This window comes from Heterodontus francisci, chromosome 14 (genome assembly GCF_036365525.1).
Source record: "Heterodontus francisci isolate sHetFra1 chromosome 14, sHetFra1.hap1, whole genome shotgun sequence".
Taxonomy (NCBI): domain Eukaryota; kingdom Metazoa; phylum Chordata; class Chondrichthyes; order Heterodontiformes; family Heterodontidae; genus Heterodontus; species Heterodontus francisci.
In genome coordinates this window covers 109,482,589-109,505,196 of record NC_090384.1, presented here as the reverse complement: position 1 = coordinate 109,505,196, position 22,608 = coordinate 109,482,589, and the positions used below count along the sequence as shown (strand labels likewise).

Sequence of the window (22,608 nt, the reverse complement as noted above, 5' to 3'; positions counted from 1 at the left end):
AGTAGCCATTTCTGGTATCAAGCTTGCTGAAAACTTTTGCCCCTGCCAGTGCTGGTGTGATTTATTCCAATGTTGGAATAGGGTACTGATCCCTCTTTATTGCTTGGTTAAGATCTTTGGGATCGAGGCAAATTCATAGCTGTCCATTTGGCTTCTCTCTCACCACGATAAAATTTACCCAATCTGTAGGCTCTGTGACTCTGGCGACCACCTTCCTTTCTTCCATTTCTTGGAGCTCTTTTTCAAGCTTTCCTTTTAGTTCTTTTAGTTTTAGTGAGGGATGAATCACTGGTTTCATCGCTGGGCCAATAGTGATGTGATACTCAAAATCTTCGAAGCATCCAACCGTCGCATCAGAACACTCTGGGTATATTTGTACCAGATCTTCTTTGTTTCTGATCGGACGGCGCTTTTCAATGGGTGTACTGTCTTCAACCCTCAGTGTCACCTCCTTCACCTCATGGTTTACTGAGATAATCTGCAGCTCTTCACAACTGCTCAACCCCAGGATAGCTGGACCATCTGTTTCAGTGACGTAGAACATACAGTTAACATCTTTCCTTTGTGTGTCCCTTTGATTTGGGTGGTTCCTAGCTGTTGAATCTCAGTTCCCCTGTATGCTGTTAGCATGACATTGTTTGGTTTCATAGCACCTTTCCTTGGATAACCGTTTTCCTCCAAATTTTCAGGAAAGATCTGCTGGTGCAGTCTGAGTGGGATGATGTTACTCTGTGCTCCAGAATCAATCTTCACCTTCAGATTTATCATTGTGGGCTTAGTTCTCACCCTCTTCCTGATCTGAATCACAGAATATTACAGTGCAGAAGAGGCCCTTCGGCCCATCGAGTCTGCACCGATGCATTAAATCACCTGACCTGTCTACCTAATCCCATTTGCCAGCACTTGGCCCATAGCCTTGAATGTTATGACGTGCCAAGTGCTCATCCAGGTACTTTTTAAAGGATGTGAGGCAACCTGCCTCTACCACCCTCCCAGGCAGGGCATTCCAGACCGTCACCACCCTCTGGGTAAAAAGTTCTTCCTCAAGTCCCCCTTAAACCTCCTGCCCCTCACCTTAAACTTGTGACCCCTCGTAACTGACCCTTCAACTAAGGGGAACAGCTGCTCCCTATCCACCCTGTCCATGCCCCTCATAATCTTGTACACCTCGATCAGGTCACCCCTCAGTCTTCTCTGCTCCAGTGAAAACAACCCAAGCCTATCCAACCTCTCTTCATAGCTTAAATGTTCCATCCCAGGCAACATCCTGGTGAATCGCCTCTGCACCCCCTCCAATGCAATCACATCCTTCAATAATGTGGCGACCAGAATTGCACACAGTACTCCAGCTGTGGCCTTACCAAAGTTCTGTACAACTCCAACATGACCTCCCTGCTTTTATAATCTATGCCTCGATTGATAAAGGCAAGTGTCCCATATGCCTTTTTCACCACCCTATTAACCTGCCCTTCTGCCTTCAGAGATCTATGGACAAACACGCCAAGGTCCCTTTGTTCCTCGGAAATTCCCAATGTCAGGCCATTCATTGAATACTTCCGTGTCACATTACTGCTTCCAAAGTGTATCTCCTCACACTTTTCAGCGTTAAATTCCATCTGTCATTTTTCTGCCCATTTGACCATCCCGTCTATATCTTCCTGTAACCGAAGACACTCCACCTCACTGTTAACCACTCGGCCAATCTTAGTGTCATCTGCGAACTTACTGATCCTACCCTCCCATAGTCATCTATGTCGTTTATATAAATGACAAACAATAGGGGCCCCAGCACAGATCCCTGTGGTACGCCACTGGACACTGGCTTCCAGTCACTAAAACAGCCGTCTGTCATCACTCTCTGTCTCCTACAGATAAGCCAATTTTGAATCCACCTTATCAAGTTACCTTGTATCCCATGTACATTTGCTTTCTTGATAAGTCTCCCATGTGGGACCTTGTCAAAGGCTTTGCTGAAATCCATGTAAACTACATCAACTGCACTACCCTCATCTACACACCTGGTCACAGGCTCAAAAAATTCAATCAAATTTGTTAGGCATGACCTCCCTCTGACAAAGCCATGCTGACTATTCCTAATCAAATTTTGCCTCTCCAAGTGGTGATAGATTCTCTCCTTCAGAATTTTCTCCAATAGTTTCCCTACCACTGACGTGAGACTCACTGGTCTGTAGTTCCCTGGCTTATCTCTACAACCTTTCTTAAATAGTGGGACCACATTAGCTGTTCTCCAGTCCTCTGGCACCTCCCCCGTGGCCAGAGAGGAATTAAAAATTTGGTTCAGAGCCCCTGCAATCTTCACCCTCGCCTCCCACAGCATCCTGGGACAGAAATCGTCCGGACCTGGAGATTTGTCCACTTTTAAGCCTTCCAAAACCTCCAATACCTTGTCACTCCTTATGACAATTTGCTCAAGAACCTCACAGTCTCTCTCTCTCTCGAAGTTCCATATCTACATCCTCATTCTCTTGGGTGAAGACAGATGTGAAGTATTCGTTCAACACCCTACCAATGTCCTCTGGCTCCACCCACAAATTTTCCCCTGGGTCCCTAATGGGTCCTACTCTTTCCCTGGTTATCCTCTTCCCATTGATATAATTATCGAATATCTTGGGTTTTCCCTACTTTTACCAGCCAGAGCTTTCTCATATCCCCTCTTTGCTCTCCTAATTGCTTTCTTGAGCTCCATCCTACACTTTCTGTACTCCACTAATGCTTCCATTGATTTGCTCTCCTTGTATTTGCTAAAAGCCTCTCTTTTCCTTCTCACCGTACCCTGAACGGTTGTGTGAGTTTCTTTTCTGTGGGAACTGTCACATCCAGACATTTCGTGTAATTCTATGGTTCCTATATCTATCATGTTCTCAAACCCATCGCTATCTTCCAGAGTATGGATGTTTTGGTTTCTTTCACGACTCATTCGCCCTGTTACTCTGGCTGTGGTGACTCGTCCTTGTTCTGCACATCTTTTCCCAGTAATTGGTCTTTCCACAAGCTCTGCAGATTGATCCATCTGTGGGACATTTCCTTCTATCTGTCAATTCATGTGGTCGTCCACAGGTCCTGCACATCTTTCTCTCCGTCTGGTGTACATTCTTTAGTTGCTATTTCACTGCATCAACCCTGCCGCCTTTCTCTTGGCTTAACTAAAGGCTAGCCATGTGGGTAGAGTGTCTTTATCTGTTTGCTTGTGGCTTCATGTGCTCTGGCAGTATCTACAGCCTGCGATATTGTGGGCTTGACCTTTCTACTGTCCTCTTCACTTATGTCACAGCTGTTAAGTAAATGTAATCCTTTATCTCCAGCCCACAGAAGGATATAGCTGACCCTCTCCTCTTCACTGGTGCCTTTTAGGAAACTACTGAATGTTAATCTGCACTTTTGTTTAAACTTCTCAAATGCTTCTATGACATCATCAGCTTCCCAATTCATTATGGGCTGTAGCTGTGCATTCATTCCTGTCCTGGCTGACATTTTGTTTTTTGTTTTTGCACAAGTCACTCAGTTTTACTTTCTTTATCTCTGGAACTAATTTGAGTCAATTTTCCCAAACTAATTGAGTACAAGATTTGGGACGTCATGTTACAGTTGTACATAACGTTGGTTAGGCCGCACTTGGAGTACTGTGTGCAGTTCTGGTCGCCGCACTACAGGGAAGATGTGATTAAGCTAGAGAGAGTGCAGAAAAGATTCACAAGGATGTTGCCTGGTTTGGAGGCTTTGAGTTATAAAAAGAGATTGGATAGGCTGGGTCTGTTTTCCCTGGAGCGAAGGAGGCTGAGAGGGGACATGATAGAGGTATATAAAATTATGAGAGGCATAAATAGGGTAGATAGAGTCATAGACAGATACAGCACTGAAACAGGCCCTTTGGCCCACCGAGTCTGTGCCGACCAACAACCACCCATTTATACTAATCCTACATTAATCCCATATTCCCTACCACGTCCCCACCATTTTCCTACCACCTACCTACACTAGGGGCAATTTACAATGACCAATTTACCTATCAACCTGCAAGTCTTTGGCTGTGGGAGGAAACTGGAGCATCTGGCGGAAACCCACACGGTCACAGGGAGAACTTGCAAACTCCGCACAGGCAGTACCCAGAACTGAACCCGGGTCGCTGGAGCTGTCAGGCTGCGGTGCTAACCACTGAGCCACTCAGATAGCCAGAGTCTGTTTCCCATGGTAGGGGTGACTAAAACTAGAGGGCATAGATTTAAGGTGAGAGGGAGGAGGTTTAAAGGGGTACAAAGGGGTAAATTTTTCACACAAAGAATAGTGGGTATCTGGAATGAGCTGCCAGAGAAGATGGTGGAGGCAGGAACAGTAGCAACATTTAAGAGGCATCTGGACAGGTACTTGAATGAGCAAGGCATTGAGGGATATGGAATTAATGCAGGCAGGTGGGATTAGTTTCGATAGGCATTATGGTCGACATGGACGCCGTGGGCTGAAGGTCCTGTTTCTATGCTGTACGACTCTATGACTAATTCTTTTCAAATGTTCTAGCTTTACTCACGGATGTTCGCTGCCACCATATTATGTCTTCTTTTTGTTTTCTGGTACCCAGAGGTTGGAAATAATCACACTTTAAACTTGGAAAGGCTTGAGGTTTTCATTTATTTGTTCAGCCATCATGCTGCCTGCTGTTGGACTGGTGAAACTGGTTTTCTGTTACATATCACATGACCCTCCAGTGCAGCCGTGAATGTGGCCCCACTGGAACACTTACACATAACAACTAGTTCCCAGCTAATTAGCTCCTAGCACTTTGCAGATCTGGAATACTGTATACAGTTTTGATCTCTTTATTTAAAAAAGGATATAAATGCATTAGAGGCAGTTCAGAGAAGGTCACTCGACTGATATCTGGGATGAGAGGTTATCTTATGAGCAAAGGTTGGACAGGTTCAGTCTATATCCATTGGAGTTTAGAAGAATGAGAGATTGAAACGTATAAGGTCCTGAGGGGACTTGACAGGGTGGATGTTGAAAGGATGTTTCCCCTTGTGGGAGAGACTAAAACTAAAGGGCACAGTTTAATAATAAGGGGTCTTCTATTTAAGACAGAGATGAGGAGAATTTTTTTCTCTAAGGGTTGTGAGTCTTTGGTACTCTCTTCCCCAGAGAGCGGTGGAGGCAGCGTCATTGAATATTTTTAAGGCAGAGATAAATAAATTTTTGACTAACAACGGAGTCAAAGGGTATTGGGGGTAGCGGGAAAGTGGAGCTGAGGCCACAATCAGATCAGCCATGATCTTATTAAATGGTGGAGCAGGTTTGAAGGGGCCGAATGGCCTACTCCTGCTCATAATTCGTATACTTGCATGTTCGTATTAACATCACAGGGAATAGCCGGGAAACCACATTAACATCACTGGGAATAGCGGGAAACCACATTAACATCACGGGGAATAGCGGGAAACCACATTAACATCATTGGGAATAGCCGGGAAACCACATTAATGTCACCTGGAACAGCTGGAAAATCATAGACATCTCCAGGAATAATGGGAAAATTGCATTAACATAGAATCATAGAATGATTACAGCACAGAAGGAGGCCATTTAGCCTGTCATGCTCTTGCCGACTCTCAGAAAGAGCAAGCTAGTCTCACTCCCCAATGCTTTCCCTGTAGCTCTGCAAATATTTTCTCTTAAGATAATTATCCAATTCCCTTTTGAAAGTCCCAATTGAATCTGCCTCAACCACACTCTCAGGTACTGCATTCTAGATCCTAACCACTCAGAGTCATTATGTTGCAGAAGGAGGTCATTTGGCCCATCGAGTCTGTGCCAGCTCTCATAGGTCAATCCAATCAGTCCCATTCAAGCTCTATCTCCATAGCCCTGCAAATTTATTTCTCACAAGTGCCCATCCAATTTTCTTTTGAAATCTTTGATCGTCTCTGCTTCCGCTGCCCTCGTAGGCAGCAAGTTCCAGGTCATTACCACTCACTGCGTAAAAAAGTTCTTCCTCACAACCCCCTGCATCTCTTGCCCAGAAACTTCAATCTATGTCCCCTAGTCCTTGTACCATCAGCTAATGGGAACAGCTTTTCTTTGTCTACCTTATTTAAATCTGTCATAATCCTGAACCCCTCTATCAAATCTGCTTTGCTCCAAGGACCACAACCCTAGCTTCTCTAACTTAACCATGTAGCTAAAATCCCTCATCCCTGGAACCATCGTGTTAAATCTCCTCCACACCCTCTTGAGGACCCTCACATCCTTCCTAAAGTCTGGTGACCAGAACTGGACGTAGTACTCCAGTTGTATCCGAACCAGAGCTTTATTTAAGTTCAGCATAACATCCCTGCTTTTGTACTTGATACCTCTATTTATGAAGCCCAACATCTCTCAAGCTCTCTCAATATGTCCTGCCACCTTCAAAAATAGATGCACATGCACCCCCAGGTCCCTCTGTCCCTACACACTCCTTAGAACTGCACCATTAAGTCTGTATTGCCTCTCGGTATCCCTTTTGCCAAAATACGTCACCTCACACTTGTCTGTATTAAATTCTATCTGCCACTTGACTGTCCATTGTGCTAGCCTATCTATGTCCTATTGCAGTCGATTGGTATCACCCTCACTGTCTGTCCCACCTCCAAGTTTGCTATTATTGGCGAATTTTGAGATTTTACTCTGTATTCCAAGATCCGAGTCATTTATATATGTAAAAAAAAGGCACTGGTCCTAGCACTGAACCTTGGGGAACACCACTGTCTGCCATCCTCCAGCCTGAAAAATAACCATTTACCATGACTCCCTGTTTTCTGTTCTTAAGCCATTTTTTTTTTATCCAAGCTGACACTGACCCTCCTATTCCACGAGCCTCAATTTTGTTAACCAACCTTTTATGTGGTACTTTGACAAAAACTTTCTTAAAATCCATATAGACAACATACATTTCTTTCCTTTCATCAACTTCTCTGTTAATCCGTGCTGGCTCTCCTTAATTAATACAAATCTATGTCTGTTGATTTTTTTCCCCCTGATTATTGTTTCTTGAACCTTGCCCACAATTGATGTTAAGCTGACTGGCCTGTAGTTTCTAGGACTGTCCTTACACCCTTTTTTGAAAAGAGCATCATATTTGCCCTTCTCCAATCCTCTGGCACCTACCCCGTATCTAGGGAAAATTGGAAGATTATAGCAAGCCCATCCGCTATCTCTACCCCCACTTCCCTTAACAACCTGGGATTCAAGCCACTGGACCAGGTGTCCTATCTATCCCAAGCATAGCCAGCCATTCCAGTACCTATCAATTTTCACCTCATCTATTACCTCTACTCTCTCCGCTTCCACCGATATTTTGTCAGCATTCTCTTCCTTAGTAAACACCGATACAAAGCACTTAAAGGTATTCTAGCCTTTTCCTGCAGCTCTAAGCGTATATTACTCTCCTTGTAATAGGCCCCATCCTGCCTGCTACTACCCTACTTACTATTTACATGCTGGTTGAAGATTTTTGGATTTCTTTTTATTGTTACAACCGAGGTGGGAGGAGTGCACTGTTAATTCAATCCCACTTCTCCACAGGTCACAGCATATCAATAAATTAACCGAAACAGCCAATTAAATACTCTATTTGACGGCAGAATAAAGTACACCAACCTGGTTTCTTTAATAAACAATAAAATTATCTGTTTATTATAAAACCAAGTCTTAACCAATAATGAGGTAAATATTTACGTGAACTGAAATATTAAATTTTATATCCTAGCACTCACGCACACGCACATACATCCAAAAACCAGTTAACTGGGGGGGAAAAAGGGATTTTTGTTGACAGCTGTTACAAAGAAATTGAAGGAATAAAGAAAATAACTGATACTGAAAAGATCTGGAAGGAAACTCTTCGCTTTGGCGAGGTGTCCCAAAGTCGAATAGTTGGCGACCACGAGGAGTCTTTCCAGGCGAGGTTGAGGAACAGTCTGTTTTGGTAGGTGTTCAAAGAAATTCAACTGCAGAAGCTTCACATAGGTCTTCCATCAGGTGTGCAGCAATAGGTGTCAGTTCTCACACACATTCGATGCAAAAGTCCTTTTAAAGATGCAAGATTTCTGCAAGCATTCTTGAAAATGCAGGAGGTAAGAGAACCACTTCATACTGGCTTTTGCTTTTCAATAGCAGGGATTCTTCAAAGAGAGGTAACAACTTTCTTCTGAATTCCTGGAAGGTCCATATCAAATTCCATTTGCCTGCTTTAGTCCAAACCCACTGGCTTTTAACCGTTCAAAATGAAACTGCTTTTCCAAGCAAGTCTCATGCTAATCATAAATTCTTTCTTGTCACAACAAAGACTAGCTCTTAAGTCACCCCACTGTGGTGTTTACTTGAGATCACATGGTTTCCAGTATTTGTTTACTGGTCAAAACCAGGAACCTCTTGTTGACCTTTTTTATAAAAAGCATCCATAAAGTTCAGCTATCTCCAGATTTTTCAATGCCCATGGAATCCTTTTTCAGTTTTTAAAAATATAGATTCCCAAGTTTTAACACAAAAAATGGAAATTCCATAACATCTTGTTAACTGCCATTCTATTTTCATGTTGTCTCTTTGCCAGTCTTATTTTCCTCTTCACTTCTCCTCTCAACCTATTGTATTTGGCCTAGTTCGTGCTTGAAGAATTCACCTGACATGCATCATACACCCTCTCTTTTTTTGTTTTATAGTATCTTCTATCTCCCTCATCATCCAAGGAGCCCTGGCTTTGGTTCCCCTACATTTTGCCCTTGTTGGAATGTACTTAGTCTGTACATGAAACATCTACTCCTTAAAGATCACCCATTGTTCCATTACCTTTTGTCTGTCCATCTTTGATTCCATTTTACCCTGGCTAGATCCCCCTCTCATCCCATTGAAGTTAGCGTCTTCCAATTTAGAAGTTCTATATTAGATTGTTCCTTTTTCTTTTTCACTACTAATCTAAACTTTATGATACAATGATCACTCTTACTCAAGTGTTTCCCCACAGACACTTGGTCCACTTGGCCCACCTCATTCCCCAGCACCAATGCCTCCTTCCTAGTTGGATTGAGAAAAACTCGTCAAGGAAGCTGTCCTGAGCACTCTACCATCATCCCAATCAATATTTGGGTAATTAAAGTCCCCCAATATCACCACTCTCTAATTCTTTCTCATCTCTGTGATTTCCTTGCAGATTTGCTCCTCTATCTCTCTCATTATTTGGAGGCCTATACAATACCGCCCCAGCAGCATGATCATACCATTTTTTCTTCTCAGCTCAAACCAAATGAATTCTGTCTTTGCCCCCTCAAGGACATCCTCTCTTTCCATCACTACAATGTCTTCCCTAATCAGTACTACTTTCCCACCTCCTTTTTTTCCTTCCCTATCTTTTCTGAACACTTTATATCCCTGAATATTAAGCACCCAGTCATCACCATTTTTTAACCACGATTCTGTTATTGGCATGATGGCATATTCCCAAATGGCTATTTGTGCTTGTACCTCACCCACCTTATTCACCACACTTTGTGCATTTATATACATGGTTATGACCAGGTGAGAAAGGGGTCGAGGGTTCCCGCTCAGCCTTCACCTGGTCTTACCTTAACAAGGTTTAATTTTAAACAAACTGTTTTTAGCTCCCACTTGGTGAATCCTTGTTCACTACTTTCCAATTATAAGGCAAAGAAACCAGCTGAACAGGTTTCCTTAGGTTTAAAGAAGAAAGGTTGAACTTTATTAAACATAAACTCTAATTCGGTTAACGCCTACGGATACGTGATGCACCCATGCTAACTTGCATACGCGATAAACACACATGCAGATAGGAGACAGAAAACAGCAGAAGAATTAAAGTGGAAAAGTTTGAGGCAATATCTGAAGATGGTTTTGGTTACTGTTCTTAGAGCTCGCAGTAGAGTCCTTGATTGTAAGTAGGTCTCGCTTTTCGTTGGGGCCCAGTATTCTTCTTAAACCTTGTTCGATGTAGGAGACTTTTCTCTCTTGAGGTTCACTTATCTTCAGTGAGTTTGGAGTTCTGTGAGAAAGAGATGGGAGCAGAAGGAGAGGCTGTGGCGAGCCAGCCAGGAGAGATATTTACAGTCCAGGAGCAAACAGTCTCTGAGTTCAAATTGTTTGTACAATTCAAAAGAACACAGATTGACCTGCAGGTTAGTCATGTGACTAGCTGGTTTGACCACGTCTGTGTTTGTAGATTCTCTTGTCTGAGCTGACCCTGGAATGTCTCTTCTTACACATGATACCTGGTGATCAAAGTCCATTTTAGAATAAGGGAATAACCCGTTGTCTCCACAAGCACTGTCTGTCAGTATGCAAATGTTTTTTCAGCCAAGTGTCTGGTGATTTTTTAGCAAGTCCTTTCATCACTCCAGCAACAGATTAAAGTCAATGTGCATATGACAAAATTAATATGCCTCATTCTTGGCAGGTGGGGGTCTGCATGACAACATGCATTGTAAATCTGTCTTTATATTCCTTGTAGTGTCCGTAGTCTGCTTCTATCTAATATGGTATTAGAATCATAGAATTATAGAAAGTTTACGGCACAGAAAGCGGCCACTTGGCCTGTCATGTCTCTGCCAGCCGTAAAACGTTCCACCCAGTCTAATCCCACAGTCAACATTTGGTCTGTAGCCCTGAAGATTAATGCACTTGAGGTTCATATCCAAACTTCTTTTGAACGAGTTGAGGGTTTCTGCCTCAACTATCTTTTCAGGCAGTGAGTTCCAGACCCCCGCCACCCTCTGGGTGAAAAAACCTTTCTCATCTCTCCTCCAATCTTTCTACCAATCACTTTAAATCTATGCCCCCTCGTCATTGACCTCTCTGCTAAGTCGAATAGACCCTTCACATCCACTCTATCCAGGCCCCTCAAAATTTTGTACATTTCAGTCAAATCTCCCCTCAGCCTTCTCTGTTCCAAGGAGAACAACCCCAGCCTATCCAATCTTTCCTCATAGCTGCATTTTTCCAGTCCCGGCAACATCCTCGTAAATCTCCTCTGTACCCTCTCTAGTGCAATTACCTCCTTTCTGTAATGAGGTGACCAGAACTGCAGACAGTACTCAAGTTGTGGCTTAACCAATGATGTATACAGTTCCAGCATTACCTCCCTGCTCTTAAAATTCTATACCTCGGCTAATAAAGGAAAGGATTCTATATGCCTTCTTAGCCACCTTATTGACCTGTCCTGCTACCTTCAGGGACCTGTGGACATTTATTCCAAGGTCCCTTACTTCCTCTACACTTCTTAGTTTTTTCCCATTAATCGTGTATTCCTTTGCCTTGTTTGACATCCCCAAATGTATCACGTCACACTCTCTGGGTTGAGTTCCATTTGCCACTTTTCTGCCCATCTGACCAGACCATCAATATCTTCCTGTAGCCCACAGCTAACCTCCTCGCTATCTACCACACAGCCAATCTTTGTGTTGTCTGCAAACTTCTTGACCAGGTCCCCCACATTTACATCAAAATCTTTAATATATACCACAAAATGCAGGGGACCCAGTCCGGAACGTCACAGAAACAGCCGTCAACAATTACCCTTTGTTTCCTGCCACTGAGCCAAATTGCTGCATTTCCCTGGATCCCATGGATTTTTTTTAACCAGTCTGCCATGTGGGACCTTGTTAAAAGCCTTGCCAAAATCCATGTGGACCCCATCAACTGCACTACCCTCATCTATCTTCCTTGTTACTTCCTCATAAAATTGGATCAAGTTGGTCGGACAAGATTTTCCCTTAACAAATCCATGCTGACTATCCTTGATTAACCTGGGCCTTCCTAAATGACAGTTTATCCTGTCTCTCAGAATAGATTCCAATAATTTGCCCACTACTGAGGTTAGACTGACTGGCCTGTAATTATTCGGTCTATCCCAATTAGTTCCTTGTCAACGACTATCCAACAGTCTCACTCCTTTGAGCACCTTATTCCTCTTTTTTCATATGCTGTTGCTCAGCCCTCTCCAATTTAGTTTAAACCCCCCCAACCACACTAGTGAATCTCCCCACTAGGACAGTGCTCCCTTTTGAATAGGTACCTCCTGCCTCAAAACTGGACCCAATGCCCCAAGTATCTGAAGCCCTCCCTCCTGCACCATGCTTCCAAACATGCATTGATCCTCCCTATCTTCCCATTTCTATCCTTCTTAGCGCATGGGAGTAATCCAGAGATTACCACCTTCGAGGTCCGACTTTTTAACTTTTGAACCTGTGTTAGGAACATAGGAGCAGGAGTAGGCCATTCAGACCATTGAGCCTGCTCTGCCATTCAATACGATCATGGCTGATCATCCACTTCAATGCCTTTTTCCCACACTATCTTCATATCCCTTTCTGTCATTTGTATTTAGAAATTTGTCAATCTCTGCTTTAAATATACTCAATGACTGAGCTACCACAGCCCTCTGGGGTAGAGAATTCCAAAGATTCACAACCCTCTGAGTAAAGAAATTTCTCCTCATCTCTTCCACCTTATTTTGAAAATGTGTCCCCTGGTTCTAGACTCCCCAACCAGGGGAAACATCATACCTGCAGCTACCCTGTCTATCCCTTTCAGTATTTTGTAGGTTTCAATGAGATCACCTCTCATTCTTCAAAACTCTAGAGAATACAGGCCCAGTTTCCCCAATCTCTCTTCACAGGACAGTCTCACCATCCCGGAACAAGTCTGGTGAGCCTTCGTTGCACTCCCTCTATGGCAATAATATCCTTCCTAAGATACGGGGACCAAACCTGCACACTGTACTCCAGGTGCAGTCTAACCAAGGTTCTGTACAATTGAAGCAAGACTTCACTACTCCTGTACTTGAATCCTCTTGCAATAAAGGCTAACATGCCATTAGCCTTCTTAATTGCTTGCTACACCTGCATGTTGGTTTTCATTGACAAAGGCATCCAGGTCCCTTTGTACAACTACACTTTGTAATCTCTTACCATTTAAGAAATACTCTACACATCTATTCCTCCTACCAAACTGGATAACCTCACATTTCTCCACATTATATTCCATCTGCCGCATTCTTGCCCACTCACTAAGTCTTTCCAAATCCCCTTGAAGCCGCTTTGCATCTTTCTCTCAACAAACATTCCCACCTAGTTTTGTGTCATCCGCGAACTTGGAAATACTACATTTGGTCCCCACATCCAAATCATTGATATATATTGTGAACAGCTGGGGCCCAAGCACTGATCCCTGCGGTACCCCACTAATCACAGCCTGCCAACACCAGAATGACCCATTTATTCCTACTCTCTGCTTTCTGCCTGTTAACCAATCCTTAATCCATGCCAGTATATTACCTCCTATCCTATGTGCTTTAATTTTGCTAACCAACCTCCTGTGGGGGACTTTATCGAAGGCCTTTTGCAAATCTAAATATACCACGTCCACCAACTCCCCTTTATCAATTCTGTTAGTAATATCCTCAAAAAACTCCAACAGGTTTGTCAAACATGATTTCCCATTCATAAATCCATGTTGACTATGCCTAAACAGATCATCGTTGTCCAAGCATCCATTTATCACATCCTTTAGAATAGATTCTCGCATTTTCCCAGCAACTGATGTAAGGCTAACAGGTCTGTAATTCCTTGTTTTCTCTCACCCTCCCTTCTTAAATAGTGGGGTGACATTTGCGACCTTCCAATCTGCAGGAACCGTTCCAGAATCTTTAGAATTTTGGAAGATGATCACCAATGCATCTACTATCCCCATAGCTACCTCTTTCAACACATTGGGTTGTAGAATATCAGGTCCTGGGGACTTATCAACCTTCAGCCACATTAATTTCTCCAATACAACCTTCTTACTAATACTAATTTCTTCAATTCCTCATTCCCCCTAATTCCTTGGGTCTCTACTTCTGGGAGATTTCTTGTATCTTCCTCAGTGAAGACAAGCACGAAGTAATCATTTAGCTTCTCTGCCATTTCTCTATTCCCCATTCTAAATTCTCCTGACCCTGACTCACATTTGTCTTAGCCAAACATTTCCTTTTTACAGACCTATTTTACGTTTGTTGCTAGTTTTCATTCATATTCTGTTCTCCCTTTCTTTATCAGTTTCTTGGTCCTCCTTTGCTGTATTCTAAAATCCTCCTAATCCTCAGGTTTACTACTATTTCTGGCAACTTTATAGGCCTTTTCTTTTAATCTTATACAATCCTTAACTTCCTTTGTTATCCACGGTTGACTGCCTTTACTTTTGGTGTTTTTGTGCCTTAAAGGAATGTATAGTTGCTGTAAACTATGTAATATTTATTTAAAGACTATCCATTGCCTATGTACTGTCATACCTTTCAATGCATTTTCCCAATCCACTTCAGCCAGTTTGCCCCTCATACCGTTATGATTTCCTTTGTTCAAATTTAACACCTGGCTTCAGATTGAACTACTTCACTTTCAAACATAATGCAAAATTCTATCATATTACAGTCACTCATCCCTAAATGTTCCTTTGCAACAAGATTATTAGTTAGTACCACAGGACATGTGCGATGCCAATATCATCACTCTCTGTAAGGACAAGGGTGACCGTGGTGACTGCACCAACTACCGTGGAATCTCCCTGCTCAGCATAGTGGGGAAAGTCTTCGCTCGAGTCGTTTTAAACAGGCTCCAGAGGCTGGCTGAGCATGTCTACCCTGAGGTACAGTGTGGCTTTCGAGCAGAGAGATCCACCATTGACATGTTGTTCTCCCTTCACCAGCTACAGGAGAATTGCCGCGAACAACAGATGCCCCTCTGCGTTGCTTTCATAGATCTCACCAAAGCCTTTGACTTCGTCAGCAGACGTGGTCTCTTCAGACTACTAGCAAAGATCAGATGTCTACCAAAGCTACTAAGTATCATCACCTCATTCCATGACAATATGAAAGGCACAATTCAGCAGAGCAGCGCCTCATCAGACCCCTTTCCTATCCTGAGTGGCATGAAACAGAGCTGTGTTCTTGCACCTACACTGTTTGGGATCTTCTTCTCCCTGCTGCTCTCACATGCGTTCAAGTCTTCAGAAGAAGGAATTTTCCTCCACACAAGATCAGATGGCAGGTTGTTCAACCTTGCCCGTCTAAGAGCGAAGACCAAATACGGAAAGTCCTCATCAGGGAACTCCTCTTTGCTGATGATGCTGCATTAACATCCCACACAGAAGAGTGTCTGCAGAGACTCATCGACAGGATTGCGGCTGCCTGCAACAAATTTGGCCTAACCATCAGCCTCAAGAAAACGAACATCATGGGACAGGACGTCAGAAATGCTCCATCCATCAATATCGGCGACCACGCTCTGGAAGTGGTTCAAGAGTTCGCCTACCTAGGCTCAACTATCACCAGTAACCTGTCCCTCGATGCAGAAATCAACAAGCGCATGGGAAAGGCATCCGCTGCTATGTCCAACTGGCCAAGAGAGTGTGGGAAAATGGCGCACTGACACGGAACACAAAAGTCTGAGTGTATCAAGACTGCGTCCTCAGTACCTTGCTTTATGGCAGCGAGGCCGGGACAACGTATGTCAAACAAGACCGACATCTCAACTCATTCCATCTTCGCTGCCTCTGGAGAATCCTTGGCATCAGGTGGCAGGACTGTATCTCCAACGCAGAAGTCCTCGAGGCGGCCAACATCCCCAGCATATATTCCCTACTAAGCCAGCGGCGCTTGAGATGGCTTGGCAATGTGAGCCGCATGGAAGATGGCAGGATCCCCAAGGACACATTGTACAGCGAGCTCGTCACTGGTATCAGACCCACCGGCCGTCCATGTCTCCGCTTTAAAGACGTCTGCAAACGTGACATGAAGTCCTGTGACATTGATCAGTTGCCAGTGATCGCCAGAGCTGGTGGACAGCCGTAAAGGCGGGGTTACAGCGTGGCGAGTCGAAGAGATTTAGCTGTTGGCAGGAAAAAAGACAGAAGTGCAAGGAGAGAGCCAACTGTGTAACAGCTGCGACAACCAATTTTATTTGCAGCGTCTGTGGAAGAGTCTGTCACTCTAGAATTGGCCTTTATAGCCACTGCAGGTGCTTTTGCACAAACCACTGACCACCTCCAGGTGCTTACCCATTCTCTCTCGAGACAAGGAGGCCAAAGAAGAAGAAGAAGATTACGTAATATTAGATCTAGTTCTGTAGTTGGTTCCTCAACATACTGCTCTGGAAAACCATCCCTAACACACTCCAAAAACTCGTCCTCCATAGCATTAATGCTCATAGGTTTACCCAGTGTATATGCAGATTGATGTCACCCATGATTACTGTATTACCCATGCTACATGCTTCCCTATTCTTCTGATTAATACCATGCCCCACACTACCACTACTACTTGGTGGCCTATAAACAACTCTTACCAATGTTTTCTGCCCCTTGCTGTTTCTTAGCTTCACCCAAACAGATTCCACATTTTGTTCTTCTGATCTGCGATCCTCCTTTACGAACATACTGATCCCATCCCTTATTATCATATATTTTATACAGGGTTATCATAACTTCCTTGCATTTGTACTCTATGCATCTATTTATAAAGCCCAGGATCTCATATGCCTTTTAAACCACTTTTTCAACCTGCCCTACCATCTTCAACGATTTGTGCTCATGTATCCCCAGGTTTCTCTGTTCCTGCACCCCATTTAAAATTGTATCCTTTATTTTATATTGCCTCTCCTCATTCTTCCTACACACTTCCCTGCATTAACTTTCATTTGCCAGGTGTCCTCCCATTCCACCAGCCCGTGTCCTCTTGAAGTCTCTCACAATCTTCCTCACAGTTAACAATACTTCCAAGATTTGTGTCATCTGCAAATTTTGAAATTGTGTCCTATACACCCAAGTCTAGGTCATTAATATATATCAAGAAATCCCACTATATGCCGTCCTCCAGTCCGAAAAACAACCGTTCAGCACTTCTCTGTTACCTGCCACTCAGTCAACTTAGTATCTGTGCTGCCACTGTCGCTTTTATCCCATGAGCTTCAACTTTGCTGACAAGTCTATTATGTGGCTTTTAAGCAAACACCTTTTGTAAATCCATTTACACCACATCAGCTGCATTACCCTCATCAACACTCTCTGTTACCTCATCAAAAAACTCAATCAGATTAGTTAAGTACAATTTGCCTTTGACAAGAACATGGAAGATGGAATAGACGTGAAAAAGTATGAAGTCATCCACTTTGATAGGAAATCCAGAAAGACAGAATAGTTCTTAAATGGTGAGAGGTTGGGAAGTGTTGGTGCCCAGAGGGACCTGGGTGTCCTTGTTCACTAAAAGTCACTGAAAGCTAGTATGTAGGTGCAGCAAGCAATTAGGAAGGCAAATAGTATGTTTGCCTTCATCGCAAGGGGATTTGAGGACAGGAGTAAAGATATCTTGCCGCAATTGTATAGAACCTTGATGAGACTGCACCTGGAGTATTGTGTACAGTTTTGGGCTCCTTATCTAAGGAAGGATATACTTGCCATAGAGGGAGTGCAACAGAGGTTCACCAGACTAATCCTTGAGATGGCGGGATTGTCTTATGAGGAGAGATTGAGGAAGCTGGGCCTATATTCTCTCGCTTTTCGAAGAATGAGAGGTGATCTCTTTGAAACTTACAAAATTCTTAGGTGACAGGGTGGCTGTAGATAGGATGTTTCCACTGTCTGGTGAGTTTAGAACCAGGGGACATAATCTCACCAAGGCTCCTTTGACAGCACCTTCCAAACCCGCGACCTCTACTACCTAGTAAGACAAGGGCAGCAGATGCATGGGAACACCACCACCTGCAAGTTCCCCTCCAAGCCACACACCGGGCTGCATTTTTTGAGCGCGCTGCAAATTGCAGTGGCCGCTCTGATCTCGGTGGTCTCCCCGCATGATATTTCACGCAGAGGTACATTGCCCCCGGCAGTGGCGTCCAGCACCACCACATAGGCGCTTTTTTAAAGGGCTGCAAGCCCTTAGCAGCAATTTTAATTTTTAAAGTAGCATTACCTTTAATTTATATAAAAACATTAAAGTACATCAAAGCCCCTCTTCCACCCGCCACCCCCCAATCATAAACCAATAACTTTATTTCCTTCTTCGCCACCCCCCCACTCCTCCCCCACCCCGAGAAAACATTTTTGCCAGTTACAGCCTTTCAACGCCAAACTTTGCACTCTTTGCCCTTCAACGTCTTCCCACCATCCACTCAGCCAATTGAATCAGTTACCACCGCTCCCCCCTCCCCACCAGTGCCACACCTCAGATGTCCTTGCAGACATCCGAAGGCACGGGAGTTCCGGACAGCGGCTGTAATATTGGCGTGGGACAGTAAGTTCATTTACATTTATTTACATTAATTTCAATATGGTGATGAAGGCTCCGCCGCCAAGTGGGGGGTGGTGTGTGGGGGTGCGTCACTGAGGCCTCGCCGCCACCGGTAAAATGAAGCAGGGCCTTCCTAGCATCGCAGGTCGTGGCAGGCCTCTCTCGGAAGAATTTTCTAGGCCCCCACCCACGACGATCCCCGACGCCGGAGGGTTAGTAAAATTCAGCACACTATCCTGACTTAGAACTATATCGCCGTTCCTTCACTGTCGTTGGATCAAAATCCTGGAACTCCCTAACAGCACTGTGGGTGCACCTACACCCCAAGGACTGCAGCGGTTCAAGAAGGCAGCCCACCACCACCTTCTCAAGGGCAATTAGGGATGGGCAATAAATGCTGACCTTGCCAGCAACACCCATATCCCTTAAATGGTAGGCCATTTAAGACTGAAATGAGGAAGAATTTCTTCACTCAGAGGGTGGTGAATCTTTGGAATTCTCTACCCTAGAGGGCTGTGGAAGCTCAATCATTGAGAATGTTCAAGACAGAAGTTGTTGTATTTCTGGAGACAAATGACCTCAAGGGATATGGCGATAGTGCGGGAAAGTGGTGCTGAGGTAGATGATCAGCCATGATTTAATTGAATGGTGAAGCAGGCTCGATGGGCTGAATGGCCTATTCCTATTCCTACGTTCCTAAGTCAATGCTGACTTTCCCCAGTTAATCCACACTGTCCAAGAGACTTTTAATTTTGTCCTGGAATATTGTCTCTAAAAGCTTTCTCACCACTGAGGTTAAACTGACTGGCTTGTAGTCTCAGGATTTATCCTTACAGCCTACTTTGAATATTTGCAATTTTCCAGTCCTCTGGTTCTGCCCCTGTATCTAAGGAGGAATGGAAGATTATGGCCAGTGCCTCCACAATTTCCCCCTTCACTTCCCTCAGCATTCTAGGATGCATCTCATCTGGTCCTGGTGACTTATCAACATTAAGTGCAGCCAACCTTTCTAATACCTCCTCTTTATCAACTTTTAGCCCATCCAGTATCTCAATTACCTCTTCTTTCACTATGACTTTGGCAGCATCTTCTTCCTTGGTAAAGACAGTTGCAAAATAGGACCTTGGCCATGCCCTCTGCCTCCATGTGTAAATCCTCTTTTTGGTCCCTAATAAGCCCCACTCCTCCTTTTACTGCCTTTTCACAAGTTATATGCTTATCGAAGAGATTTGGATTCCCTTTTATGTTAGCTCTTCTCATACTCTCTCTTGCTTCCCTCGTTTCATTTTTCACTTGCCCTCTGATCTTTCTATATTCAGCCTGGTCCTCACTTGTATTATCTGCCTGACATCTTTCATATGACCCTTTTTCTGCTTCATCTTACTCTCTATCTCTTGTCTTCCTGGGACCTCTGGCTTTTGTTTCCTCATGGGAATGTACCTCGATTGTATCCGAACCATCTTCTCTTTAAAAGCAGCCCATTGTTCCAATCTTTGATTCCAATTTACCTGGGACAGATCCGTTCTCAACCCACTGAAATTGGCCTTCCTCTAGTTTCGTATTTTTACTTTATATTGCTCCTTGTCCTTTTCATAGCCAACCTAAACCTTATGATACTATGATCACTGTTCCCTAAAAGTTCCCTTAGTGACACTTGATCCACTAGACCCACCTAATTCCCCAGAACCAGATCCAGCAATGCCTCCTTCCTTGTTGGTCCGGAAACATAGTGACATAGAAAATTCTCCTGAACACACTTCAGAAACTCTCCCCCTCTCTCCTCTTTACACTATTACTATACCAGTCTATATTAGGATAATATAGCCCTCCGTCAGCTGCTGCTAACAGCCCTGGGCTTCCAGTATGGCTTCCAGTATTGTCTGTTTTACTTTGAAATTTTAATTGAATTAATTACAAGAAATAATCTGATATTGAGATATCACTAACGTGCTGAGAGCTGCCTTTAATTTCTGGTCAATGTTTGACAAGTTATAAGAACAAAAAGACTGACATTTCTACACCGCCTTTCACAGGCTCAGGATGTTCCAATGTACTTGCTAGCCAATGAAGTTTAGTCACTGTTGTACTGTAGGAAATGCAGCAACAATGGAATAAATGATGTAATAATCTTTTTTTAGTTATTTTGATTGAGGGTTAATACACTGGGGAGAACCCCCTGCCTGTCTTTGAACAGTGCTATGGGATCATTTATGTCCACTTGGGAGGGTAGACGGAGCCTAGGTTTAACGTCTCATTCGAAACATGGCAGCTCAGACCGAGCAGCGCTCTCTCAGTACTGCCCCTCCGATAGTGCAGCACTCCCTCAGTACTGTCCCTCTGACAGTGTGGCGCTCCCTCAATACTGACCCTCCGACAGGACAGCACTCCCTCAGTACTGACCCTCCAACAGTGCAGTACTCCCTCAGTACTGACCTTTTTTTTTATTCATTCAAGGGATGTGGGTGTCGCTGGCCAGGCCAGCATTTATTGCCCATCCCTAATTGCCCTTGAGAAGGTGGTGGTGAGCTGCCTTCTTGAACCACTGCACTCCATGTGGAGTAGGTATACACACAGTGTTGTAAGGAAGGGATTTCCAGGATTTTGACCCGGCGACAGTGAAGGAACGCTGATATAGTTCCAAGTCAGGATGGTGTGTGGCTTGGAGGGAAACTTGCAGGTGATGGTGTTCCCATGCATCTGCTGCCCTTGTCCTTCTAGGTGGTAGAGGTCGCGAGTTTGGAAGGTGCTGTCGAAGGAGCCTTGGTGCGTTGCTGCAGTGCATCCTGTAGATGGTACACACTGCTGCCACTGTGCATTGGTGGTGGAGGGAGTGAATGTTTGTGAATGGAGTGCCAATCTAGTGGGCTGCTTTGTCCTGGATGATGTCGAGCTTCTTGAGTGTTGCTGGAGCTGCACCCATCCAGGCAAATGGAGAGCATTCCATCACACTCCTGACTTGTGCCTTGTAGATGGTGGACAGGCTTTGTGGAGTCAGGAGGTGAGTTACTCGCCGCAGGATTCCTCGCCTCTGACCTGCTCTTGTAGCCATGGTATTTATATGGCTACTCCAGTTCCGTTTCTGGTCAATGGTAATCCCCAGAATGTTGATAGTGACCCTCCGACAGTGCAGCCCTCCCTCAGTATTGACCCTCCAACGGTGCAGCCCTCCCTCAGTACTGACGCTCCCACAGTGCAGCGCTCCTACCCTGCACTCAGCTTCTCCACTCTACAGTTCTCCTTCTCTGTGCTCCGTACTTCTCTTGCGACTCAGCTTTTTCCCCTGGGCCCATCTACGACATCCCCTCCATGGGTGAATGTCCAGCCAGCAGTCACTATCGAGGCTCACACACACACAGAGTGGTCACCCGGGCAAGGGTGCTGCAGGCTGGTGGACTGCAAGCACCAACAGTTATTGCCTTGGGTATTTTCTGACCCTGAGCAGAGGAGAAATAAATCCAAAAGCAGCAGTTAGTCAATGCTGGATGGTGTTTGCAGTGCAAGTGCAAATGGTTCACAGGATATCTACTCAATCCTAACTTGTAGCTTGATCATTTCAAAATATCTGCAGCCCTTAAATATAAATGGGCATCTTTAAATCGCCCTTTCATTCCTTTTGCAATGTTCAAAAAGTAAGAGGAAGCTAGACAAACACAGGATAAGCTGATAGGGTTAGATGGAGTAGGGGTGGGAGGTGGCTCATATGGAGCATAAACACTGGCAAGAGTCCAGTTGAGCCAAACAGCAAGTTTCTTTGCTGTAAATTCTGCGTAGTTCTCTGTAAAATGCACTTTGTTGTTGTGGAGTATTTGGCAAAATCGGCTTTTGCAAATTTGTTACACGGGCAACAATCTGAGAATTCAGTGAATGAGCCTGTGGACTGTGACTGACTGATGCATTGTACTGTGTGATCATTCTGCACACTCCTAAATACTTGTTAGTTTATAAATACCTATTGTTGTTTGATTGCCCATTTTCTGAAGAAGCTGGCTTGGTTTTCATGGTTTGTATCTCTCGTGGTACATTTCATTCCATTTACCTGCATGTTGCACAAAAAATTGTCTTTTTTGTCAAAATTCAGATAATGGTTTGGACCAAACGTATGAAACAAAACTTCCCAGGAACACCTGTAACTCATCTTTCTCCTAACCAATTCTTTCTAGCAAACCTGTGTGAACTGTGGGCGTGAAGCAATGAATGAATGCACCGGGTGTCACAAGGTTCATTACTGTTCAACATTCTGTCAGCGAAAGGTGAGGAAGAAAGAACTTGCATTTCTATAGCAACTTTCACAACCA

The 22,608-nt window shown here is 44.1% G+C and overlaps 1 protein-coding gene across 3 annotated transcripts in view; it reads left to right on the top strand.

Annotated features, from left to right (window-relative positions):
• Nucleotides 1–22,608, top strand: part of LOC137377219 (deformed epidermal autoregulatory factor 1 homolog) — a 322,407-nt gene that overhangs the window by 296,736 nt on the left and 3,063 nt on the right. For 2 of the 3 annotated variants that reach the window (XM_068046757.1, XM_068046755.1), the window contains exon 13: nt 22,474–22,563. The exons of the other annotated variant lie outside the window; for it this stretch is intronic. In XM_068046757.1, the coding sequence (XP_067902858.1) occupies nt 22,474–22,563 (90 nt within the window). The remainder of the gene's footprint in view (nt 1–22,473; nt 22,564–22,608) is intronic. 3 annotated transcript variants of the gene reach the window in all.